Source organism: Lytechinus pictus, chromosome 7 (genome assembly GCF_037042905.1).
Source record: "Lytechinus pictus isolate F3 Inbred chromosome 7, Lp3.0, whole genome shotgun sequence".
Taxonomy (NCBI): Eukaryota; Metazoa; Echinodermata; class Echinoidea; order Temnopleuroida; family Toxopneustidae; genus Lytechinus; species Lytechinus pictus.
In genome coordinates, this window is record NC_087251.1 from 22723168 (window position 1) to 22735170 (window position 12003).

The 12003-nt window shown below is 36.8% G+C and overlaps 1 protein-coding gene across 4 annotated transcripts in view; it reads left to right on the forward strand.

The window, feature by feature from the left end:
- Window positions 1–272: 272 nt before the first annotated feature.
- LOC129264741 (cleavage and polyadenylation specificity factor subunit 2-like) overlaps window positions 273–12003 on the forward strand; it is a 29864-nt gene continuing 18133 nt past the window's right edge. The window contains exons 1-6 of one of the 4 annotated variants that reach the window (XM_064102230.1): window positions 273–324; window positions 8036–8252; window positions 9565–9724; window positions 10264–10369; window positions 11112–11357; window positions 11801–11889. In XM_064102230.1, the coding sequence (XP_063958300.1) occupies window positions 8104–8252; window positions 9565–9724; window positions 10264–10369; window positions 11112–11357; window positions 11801–11889 (750 nt within the window). In that variant the 5' untranslated portion in view covers window positions 273–324; window positions 8036–8103. Of the gene's footprint in view, window positions 325–4735; window positions 4950–8035; window positions 8253–9564; window positions 9725–10263; window positions 10370–11111; window positions 11358–11800; window positions 11890–12003 lie in introns of those variants that run through there. The other 3 variants (XM_064102228.1, XM_064102229.1, XM_054902679.2) reach the window with 3 other exon arrangements.

Here is a 12003-nt window from a genome sequence, read left to right on the forward strand (position 1 = left end):
GATTTAAAGTGTTGAAAGGCAATTTAATATTTTATGCTGTAAAGAGGAAGTAAAACAAAATGAGATCTGCTTAACAATCTTAGATATGTTAGTTGGTGATACATAGAATTGTGTTATGTTAGATTTAGTAGAGTTGTTCTTGTTACTATTGGTTGGATAGTTTAGATAATGAGGGAGAAGAAAATATGAAGGAAAAATGAGTCACGCCAAGGTGTTGATTATGAATGCATTGTCGCTACATTGTACAGCGCGCGGATATCCGTTTATCCGGCCTCTTGGCCGTGTTGTTAATAAAGCACACACTCCCACTCAATACTCCGTCTGGTAAATTATCTTTTATTTTATTAATACTGGCGGTCACTCTTCGCCAAGAATCCACGGGTCGCCATTCAAGATGAGCTCATGAATATTCAATATGACGTCATAGCAGCCCGCGCTCTCATTGGATGATTTTCACCGACCAGTTTTTGGTCGGTATATTCATGTATTGGTAAAAACAATAAAATAAGAAAAGAAAGTCGGTGAAATTCGGGTCAGATGTCAAGAGGCCCTGTTTCGCGGCGCTCTGCTTCGCTCTCTCCCTTGCTTCGCAATGTTCGCTCGGAATGTTCACACTGTTCGCCGACAGGGCCTCGACAAGAGGCTACCAAAATTGTGGCTCATTGTAGCGGCCGGAACAGTGTAACGGACCCGGGGGGGGGGGGGGCACTTCCATCCACGAGTGGATACCATGCGCGACCATGAGATCTCAAAAAGCACCCTAATGAACACGTTTATTTTCTATATTCTGAAAATGCACCCCTTAACAAGTATTGACGTGTGAAACCCTACCCTTAACAAATATTGGAAACAAAACGATGCTATTGGCAAGTATTCCCTGAATTGAACCCCTAAACAAGTACAGCGATATTTCAATGTTATGTCACGGACGTCGGTCGTCGGTTTTACCTTTACCTACATCATTGCTATGGGTTTAGTACAGCCAAACTCGCGCAAATCGTACTCCTGGGGCAAAAAGTACATCCTTTATATGACATTTTAGTCTTGATTTTTTATACCCTCGCGAATTTGACCCTAAACGCGTAGTTTTCCTAGCAAAATAGATACCCTTTTTCACTATTTTAGTGTTTTTGACACCCTTATTACGTTACGTACGTAACGCGCCCTATCTTGAAACCCTGAAAAAGACATCCTTTTACGTGTTTTTTTGGTCGCGCCCGGGGGGGGGGGGGACACATCCATTGACGAGTGGATACCATGCGCGACCATGGGGTCTCGAAAAGCACCCTAAGCACGTATTTTCCATATTCTGAAAATGCACCCCTCAACAAGTATTGGCGTGTGAAACCCTACCCTTAACAAGTATTGGAAACAAAACGATACTATAGGGAAGTCTTCCCTGAATTGAACCCCTAAACAAGTACAACGATATTTCAATTGTTATGTCACGGACGTCGTTCGTCGGTTTTACCTTTACCTATCATTGGTTAAAGGGATGGTCCGGGCTGAAAGTATGTATAGCTCAGTAAATAGAGCAGAATTCACTGAGCAAAATGCCGAAAATTTCATCAAAATCGGATAACAAATAAAGTTATTGAATTTTAAAGTTTAGCAATATTTTGTGGAAACAGTCGTCATGAATATTCATGAGGTGGGCTGATGATGTCACATCTCCACTTGTTCTTTTGTATTTTGTTATATGAAATTAGGTTTATTCAATTTTTTTCCTCCAAGAACTAAAATAATTGGATTGAAAACTGATTTAGTGCATTAGATATTTATTGCTGCAACTTATTTCATTATAAGGGAGACATATTATTCACACAAGTATGAAATAATGAAAAAATTATGATTTTATGTAATAACATAAGAAAACGGAAAGTGGAGATGTGACATCATCAGCCCACCTAATGAATATTCATGACGACCGTTTTCACAAAATATTGCTAAACTTTAAACTTCAATAACTTCATCATTTGTTATCCGATTTTGATGAAATTTTCGGCATTTTGCTCAGTGAATTCTGCTCTATGTATTAAAATATGAATATTTTCAGCCCGGACCATCCCTTTAAGTACAGCCCCACCTCCCATGCACACCTCGCGAAAATCATACTCTAAACACGTAGTGTTGACTCTTGGGGAAAAAGGTACATCCTTTATTAAACATTTTAGTCTTAATTTTTTATACCCTCACAAATATACACGTAGCGATCCTAGCAAAAATAGGCCTTTTTTCATTATTTTAGTGTTTTTGACATCCTTATTACGTTACGTAAGTAACGTGCCCTATCTTGAAAAATACATCCTTTTTACGTGTTTTTTTGGTCGCGCATGGTATCCACTCGTCAATGTAAATGGGTCGCGCTTGGTATCCGTCAATGTAAGTGCCCCCCCCCCCCGGGGGGGGTAACGGAAAATGTGCGAAGCTTTGGAGCGGATTTCTTTTTTTTTTCTCGATAAGAAGAAAATGCTATGCTTTGGAGCGGCTTTCTTTGTTCTTTTTCTCAATAAGACAAAAATGCTATGCCTTGGAATGGAAATTGGAGTGTAAAAATGGAGGTTCCCTCCGCGGCACATACCCACTATGCATTATATACTGAGTTCCCCCCCCCCCCAGGGATTGGTCCAATTGCCATTCGTCCATATCCATATATTTGACTCAGTGTTAATTCATTGGGCAAAGTGAATGAAAATGAAACAGGTATAAGAACAACTGGTTATGAGACGAAATGTTCATAGACGAACTGGTGATTAGATGAATGATTGGATCGAAATGGCTATTGGACCAAAATGGTTATTATACGAAATGTTGATGGACGGAATGGCATTGAATATATAAAGTGAAACATGAACATAATACATGTTGATAAATTAAAATTGAATTGAATCATTCATTTCTATTTCATTTTATTGTCCACATGGAAATGAGTTTTGCTCACATTATAAACATTTTTAACAAAGTATTATAGGCCTATATACACTAGCGTACCTAGCGTACCTCCCCCAGGGCCTACGACCCGACCTGCATGCCTACACATACAAGCCACTGCTTTGGCCACCTCCTCCTCCTCATTGTAATGATACGAGATTATGTTGTGCTAACTGCATCATAGTAAACAGTGGCGTACCTTGGGTCACGGCATGGGGGGCACCAGCAAACATTTTTAGTCACTTAGTGAGCGCGCGAAGCGCGCTCAGTTGCCAGGTATACTGACCTAATACATGTTATAGAGACATTTTAAGGACAGTGGCGTTAAACGGATATCTCACTGATCAAATAATGCGAGTGCGAAGCGCGAGCTGAAAATTTAGGAAATTCAGACCTGAAGAGGAGCATTGTTTGTAAGAATTCACGAAGACCATATACGAATTTTACTACCCAAATTATGCGAGCGCGAAGCGAGAGCTAAAATTTTTGTATAAATTTTTGTATAAATTGACCCCAAACAGGAATATTTTAAAGACTATTTTTTAAAGGAATCATATCTCACCATAGTCATCTAATTTGAGTGCCAATATAAGCGCTTGCTGATTTTGTTAGAATTACATTTACACAATGACGCACTTTTTGTAGTCATTGTAATCATGATTATCATACGCATCTCACTAATCAAATATTGCGAGCGCGAAACGCGAGCTGAAAATTAAGGAAATTCAGACCTGAAGAGGGGCATTCTAAGTCTTGTTAGTAGGAATTGACTGAGACCATACGTTTTTCACTAACTAAATGATGCGAGCGCGAGCTGAAAATTTATGATATTCATATTAGAAAAAGGGACATTTTAAGGACTGCACAGCAAAAACTGTGATGTTAACCGGTGTACATAGAGGACCACACCAGTTATTTTACACCGGTGTTGAATTGGTGGTGTTAGTTTTACACCTATAGGTGTCATTACAACACCTTTGATTGTTACATTTACACGCTTTGGTGTTATTTTTAATCTCTAGGGTGTAATTTTAACACCTCACGGTGTGGTCCTCTATTAACACCAACTGGTGTCAGTTTTAACACCGCAGTTTTTACAGTGTGATTTTAGAGGAATTCATGAAAAGCAGACATATCCTCACCAATCTACTAATGCGAACGTAAGCACGGACATGAAATGCTTTATATTAAACTTAAAATGAGGCAATCACTTTAAGTAGTCATGAAAAAGAAGCTTATGTCACTATATAAAACAATAATAACTCGAAGTGCGAGGAAATATATTTGATGTATATTGACTTGAAAACGGAAGGTTTTAGTACAACATGATTATATATCTCGTTAAACAGAATATGCGAGCACCATGAATAATGAAGACATAATTAAGCCCTGAACAAATTATGTTTCATAAAGTTATGAAAAAATGTTTCTTATGTAATATAACATAACATAATCATCTTTTCCTCTACATTTCTCTTCCTTTCTCCTTTCTCCCATCCGATAGGGGGGGGGGGGGCGTGCCCCCCATGCCCCCCGTAGTTACGCCACTAATAGTAAATATGAAAAATCGACAAAGATTAATTGAAATGAATGAAATTGAAATTGAAATCAAATTGCTCATTGAATATTCATGAAGAATTACGTAGAAAATTCTAATTTTCACCGCAATGGTGTAAAGCTTTAGAATGTCACAACCTTGTCATTCCTTGTCCGGTTTTGATGAAAGTTAGTTAAGTATTTTGTTTTTTCTAATTTTACTCCATCTGTTCAAATCCTGTTTTTCACTCACAACGGGACGATTGAGGGCAGTACGAATTACGATATTATTGGCCTTCCATATCCATATCACTCGACGCGACCGTGTTTGCATTGGTAGAAAAACGGTATACCGGTAACGATACCTAGAAAAACGTGCGAGTGGGGAGAATTGAGAAATTACGATATATAATTTCGCTGAAAATAACGCCTTTAACAACTTTAAATTACGTCAAATAAAACTGAATTTGAAGAATTTAAATGTAAGTAGCCCTGGACTTGCCGTTCTGTTAGTCTTAAGGGCGTTTTTATCCTAATTAGCTTTTTTCCACTGCTGCAACTGGTCATGTTGTTGGTAATGCCTTAATTCATTGTGCACGCAATTTTTTTTGCACGTATCATGCATATATGATATCACATTTTCGTGATTATAGCATTCAAATTGTATATGAGCTACATCACCGGCTTTTTGTGAAGTTTAGTGTGTGTGTAAGAGAGAGAGAGACACTGATCAGGGCAGCAACAAAGACACTTGGCACTTAACCGTTTAACGTTACTTAGGTCTGAAAATGAGTGACGTGAGTGAATGTTTGACTTTGACTTTTGAGTTTTTACAGACACGACATGTGTATTCCAGCAACTGTGTGAACTGTGATGGTTGTCATGGTTGTGGTAATTTGAATAATCATGTGTGACATTAAAATATTTTTGGGAGATAAGGCCTTTAATTATTATTGGCGCGCGCGCAGCAGCACCTTTGTCTTTGTCAGGCTTTGAATTTTTAAATGCTGTTCTCATGTAGCCTTGTCTTGTGAGGACTCTGTGATGATATTTAAAAAATATTGACACATTACGTAGCCGTAGTCCTAGCCAGGCCATGCTAGCGCATACCTTGAACCGCTTCATTATTATAACACTGTATAATCAAAATTCAAATTATTTGTTAAATAATAATTTTCATCTATAAATTGTTCTTCAATACGGCATTTTGTAACATCATCGAAGATACATCGTGTAATCATTTACTTACCCAGTTAGCAATTTACAATCTATAATATAGTCTATACAGTGCGTTTAGAAAAAAGGTAATCCAAATCTAGAGGGCCGTTATTCGGATCATATGTATTTTTGTGAAATTATTCTGCATGGGTATGAAAGAGAAACTCATAAGCTTTCCACTGATAGTGATACCCCATTTGTACCATCTGTGTCATGCATGACCAAATTAGTTGATGTTGAAGACAGCAGGTGCAGGTAGGCCTACCACTTTTTCCAAGTTCTGGTAAAGTTGGTAATGTGTGCTTGATAGAATAAAATAAAGAAGTAATTTTTTAATGAAGAGTCGAGGCATTCCTCTGAAATGGTGATTGAAAGGTTAATGTCTTATTTACCATCACCTATTTTCAACATTTCCTCCTCTCCTTTGCTCACAAAACTGAAATGGAACCAACCTACAGTACATACCAAATATGTCTAACAAGGCACAGAGGGTTCAGAATGTTAGTAGAAGAAATCTTTGGGGATGTACCAAGGAGGTCAAATCCACTGCATATAAATCCTTAAGGCCCATCCTAGAATACGCCTCTGCAGCATGGGACCCGGCACTTGAGCAAAACATCAACTCACTTGAACGAATTCAAAGACAAGCAGCGAGATTCTGCACTAACAACTACACAAGAGAAGATGGTGTTGTTACAGGGGCCTAATGGATTAAGGCTGGGCTACACTCAAAGCTAGAAGAACCAAGCGAAGGCTTTGCATGATGTTCAAGATGGTGAATGGACTAGTCTCAATCCCCATTCAGGACTATGTCCAATTCAATGAAAGATCTACGAGACACAACCCCAAAAAGTTTAAACAGATCCGGCATAAAGCTAGTGCCTTCCAAGACTCTTTTTTTTGTATCAACCATACTTGACTGGAATAAACTCCCTGCAGACATAATTAACTCATTATCTTTGGACTCCTTCAAAAGTAAATTATACCTCAATTAATACTTCGAGCCACCCCACACTTAGCGTGCTCCTCAAGTTAGCGTGATGTGCCAACCCTGGTATTTTGCTGACTGAACGATACAGATACAGAAAACTGGTAGCATGGAGGGATTAAGGGTATCTTGGACAGCTCGTCTTGCCATTGTTGGATCATTGCACAAAAAAGCATCCACCTCGTGTCGAATTCGGCCCTGCAAATCATCAAGATATTGAGGAGGAATTAAAAATACCTTGTTTTTTAAATGTCCCCAAAGGAAATAATCACAGGGCGTGAGGTAAGGGGATCTTGGTGGCCTTTCTACGTCATGGTTGAGGGCAACAACTTGATGTCCAAAGAGTTCTTTGGGTCAATCTCGAATGATGTTCGAACGAAACACAGGAGTGCTAGTCCTGAATCCACCAAAGATGCAGGTTCACTCCTCGATTCTGCCTCTAAAAATTTTGGTCCAACGACTGTGGTACGATTGCTCATTAATCATTTGCAATTACATTTGCCCATTTACACTCCTTTGAAAGGAAAAGGTCCAATCAAGATTTTTGCCAGCTCAGGCATCGATGAAAGTATTTACATCTGCATCTACCCTTTCATCAAGTTTTCAAAAAAATTGAAAAAGTGGTATCTGTACCTGTTGTCTTCAACATCAATTAATTTGGTCATGCGTGGCACAAATGGTACATATGGGGTGTAAATGGAAAGCTAATGAGTTTTTCTTTCACATCCATGCAGAATAATTCCCCAAAATTAAATATAGTTCGAATACCGGCCCTTTAGAATTGGATTACCTTTTTTCTGAAATACACTGTATAGTCTTTAATAGGGATCTCAATTTTATAGCAGCCATAACTTTCTTATTGCTTGTCTGATTTCTTTCAAAACTTACACCAGTCTGTTTTATTTATTTTTCTCCTCTCCAATACATTTTATAACCAAGGTTGGGTTTTCCTGTAAGAAATGATACAAGTTGAAAATGAACATTACAAAAATATACAGATATATTTAATAAACATTGGTTCAAATCCCATTTTGTGAAAGGAAAGTGTAGGACAAAAAACATAGTAGAAAAGCTCAACATCAATCATGGGCAGATTACTCTATAGTCACATGTGTTTACAAAAAACCCAGACAGCCTCTAAATTAAACAATGTTTATCCAAAGAACCATGACCATGGATGTTTCTCAGGCAAATAAGGTCTTAAAACAGCCAGGAATACTTACCAAATTCTGATTGAAGTAATGATTGAAAGCTAGTTATGTAAAGATCGAGAAAATATTTTTGGTGATGCAAGTTTGAAGGAATATAATGTTTTCATAGATTCAAAGTGATTTTAATGACTCTTCTTGTCAATTATTCTAGATATGGATTGAAAAAAAAAACACCATCATCATAGCCAAAGCATCATATACATGAACTAAATCGACAAGATGACATCTATCATCAAGCTAATCCCATTTTCTGGGGTTTTAGATGAATCTCCACCCTGCTACATGCTTCAAGTAGATGAGTTCAGGTTTCTACTTGATTGTGGATGGGATGAACATTTCACTATGGAGAATATAGAAGGACTGAAAAAGTAAGTTGTTTAGCTGAAGAGCATAGTTGGGTATTGTGAGAGGTGTACGTTACAAGGTATAGAAGGCAGATGAGACTAGGTTATTGAAATGCTCAATTTGGGATTATTTATCATCACATTCAAAGGTTTTATTTTAATTTGACCTTGAAATTTGCATTTATATTTTCAGAGTACTTTTTTACCTGATCAATATGCAGGAACTTGAGTATAGATGTAAAAAACAAGTAACATGTCTACATTTGACATAGTACAGTATGGAATTTTACAGTCCAATATGATGGTGGATAAAAGTTTATTCAGTTAAAATAATAATTGGGACCTAAGCTTAATTTCAGGAAATAGTTGAAATTGTTTCTGTATTTCATTTAATAATAATAATGGATATTTAGAGTCGCTAAAAACAAAAAGTACCATAGCGCGTACAATGTATGAATAATAATTTAACCCTAATTCTCCCGGGGGGGGGGGCCATTATGGCCACTCCCTCGACAATTTTTGCGATATATCTGCTGCGCAAAATTTTTTGACCTCGCCGCTCACTGACTTTTTACTTTCAAGTCTCGCGCAAATTTTGAGACCAAATTTGTGACACCCGGGTACGCGGTTACGACATTACGCAACATTATGTAAGTGCATGTCAGACCCAAAATTGCTCATAAACGTGATTTCATGTACAAATCCAATGCAAATTGTGTATTTGGCCAAAATTCATAAATGTATCATTATTTCTACTTTTAATGATCAAACTCAATTAATTTTGCCTTGTTTATGATTAGAATTAAGTCTGGAACGATTTCCATTGAAAAAACAATAAAAAACAAAAAGTAAAAAAACATAGAAATACATAAGAAATTTAAAAATCAATAAAATACATAAGAAATTGGTCTTGGTACCAGAATTTTTTTCATTCACAATTGTTAGGAATGCTATAAAGAATATTTTCACCAAAAAATAGCATTCTAGGAGCTTTATGTAGTGAATCAGAGCAAAAAGTATGATTTCATGAATAAATTAGCATAATTAATTCATATAAAATAAAAATATACGAATTCAGTGAAATTTACCAATGCAACTGCGTAGATTACGTCATTCTCTACCATCATGCAAATTTTCGTTGTGATCGCGCAATCCACGGCTGAGATCTTAAGGGGGGGGCATAATGGCCCCCCCCCGGGGAATGACAAGAATCAGAATACCCCGGGAGATTGAGGGTTAACATTTGAATTCAGTCTAAATGTATGTAATATTAGGTCCTCCTTTAATTCACATTGTCATCCTTTGATATGTGATCTTTCTGTTATTCCATGTCTAGGCACATTCATCAGGTAGATGCTGTTCTATTGTCATATCCTGACAATCTTCATCTTGGAGCCTTGCCCTACTTGGTTGGCAAATGCAATCTGACCTGTCCTATATATGCTACTATTCCAGTCTACAAGATGGGACAGATGTTTATGTATGATTTATATCAGGTATGTTGAAAAGCAATTTCTTGTCACATACATTTGTTCCCGCAGGCTCTTATTAGAAATCATTTGAAGTAAATAGAAAAACAGAATTGCTTTAAAATCTTTGCAGTGATAATATTTCCGGTACAAGGTCATTCCATTGCAATCCAGCTGTTTTGAAAAGTAATTGTACATTTGTGAATTATTGGAAATTACCTATGTAATTGCGTAGATTCATTCGTGAAAAATTTATACTCTGTCACTTGGGTCCCAGAAGAATTATGGGTAGTTCTGGTAAAGATGAATCTCTTAGAAGTGCATCAATCAGTTTGACTCAGTATGGTTTTTTTAATTTAAAGTGGTTGTATATTCCAGTCTGGAAGATTCTCTGTATGGTTGGTTAGCATGTGGATCATTTTCTTTAATGTGAATAAGTTGAGTTTTATTATGTTCTATCATTTTTAAAAAGCTATTATTTATAAGATTGTCAACCAAACAATTTAATGTCAAGAAAAGTATATGCTGGATTGCTACACTGTTCCCTATTTATTATATTTTCACAGTCTAAACACAACTATGAAGAGTTTGATTTGTTTAATCTGGATGATGTTGATGCTGCTTTTGATAAGATCATTCAACTCAAGTACTCTCAAAGTATCAGCCTAAAAGGTAAGACTATCACCTCTCTATCATAATATCTTGGACATGTCTCTCTCTCTGGTGTCTCTTAGCTGTGATTATGTTCATCTGCCTGACTACAGCTTGGAATAATTCTTCTCAATTGATACTTATGAGTTTAATAGAAATTCTTTTTTTTTTGCAATTTAAGTCGTTGGTGAATGGTATTGACAAATATACAGTATCTTAACATGAATGAAAAATGAACATGGATGTGTATTCTTAAAGTAACAAACCTGTATTTGAAATTGTGGAGTATCAGTTTGACTGACTTTTTTGTCTGGTATGATTGTTTATCAAAGTCAAGTCTAGCATCTTTGTCAAAGATGAGCAAGTCCCTAGGACTCCAGGATTTCATCAAATCCTTATTCATTAGTCAAACTTACAGATGGTTATAATAATATAATAATGATAATATAGGTATACTATATTTACCCAGGGAAGCCACTTCAGTTCTGAAAATTGTTCTTTCAGTGGGCCCTGCTAATTATATTATCCCGGCTTTAGCTGGGCTGCCTAGGCGCTCAAGCATTCAAGGAATTTCTTCCTACCGGGTACCCATTCACCTCACCTGAGTTGAGTGCAGCACAATGTGGATATATTTCTTGGTGAAGGAAATTACACCATGGCTGGGATACTGTGTGTGTGTGTATTCCTACATGCTGGGTAGTATATCAATAAGTGTAATACGATCTCTGTCTTGACTTTTTTTCTGGACTTTTAATATATATAGGTAAAGGTCATGGTTTAACCATCACACCTCTACCTGGAGGTCACATGATCGGCGGAACAATCTGGAAGATTGTGAAGGATGGAGAGGAGGAGATAATCTACGCTGTTGACTATAATCACAAGAAAGAGCGCCATCTTAATGGAGCAGTTTTGGAGAGTATTAGTAGACCAAGTCTCCTCATCACAGACTGTTTCAATGCGACGTATGTTCAGGCAAGGCGAAGGGCCAGGGATGAGAAACTGATGGGTAAGAAATTTAAAACCTTATTTAAAAAAAAATGATTTTTAGGTTTTAAAAATGATGTGATATTCAAAGTTGGCATGTTTCTGTAGCATTATATCAGTAGATGCAACATGAATTATTAATAATATCTGGTTAAATTGTTGTTTCACTTTCAGTCATTGTATTGAATGTGGGAAATATCTAATTTAATAGATTTCCTCAAGGTTTAACATGTGACAATATGATTGATGATTGTCATGGTGATCGGTGATTGAGGAATGATATTTTTCAGAACAGAATAAGAAGCTCTTGAACAAGAGAATCCATTTCTGTCAGTATACATTAAAACAGATGTCCTGAAGTATACAGTGAATTCACCAAGGTAAATAGATTACATAAATGTACAGCAATGATACACAGTCTTGACAGTACATGTTAACACCTGCTGAACCATTTGTTCTTTTTAGATATTATATTGAATACAATGAGGAATGAAGGCAATGTTCTGATATCAGTTGATACAGCAGGAAGAGTTGTAGAACTCTCACTTCTTTTGGTAAGTGACGGTGTTTCATGAAGCCATACCTAAATTTATGCATGACTTTATGAACGAGTGAAATACGACAAGCTTAAGGGGTTTCTCGGTCCCCCCTTTTTTTTTTAACAGACG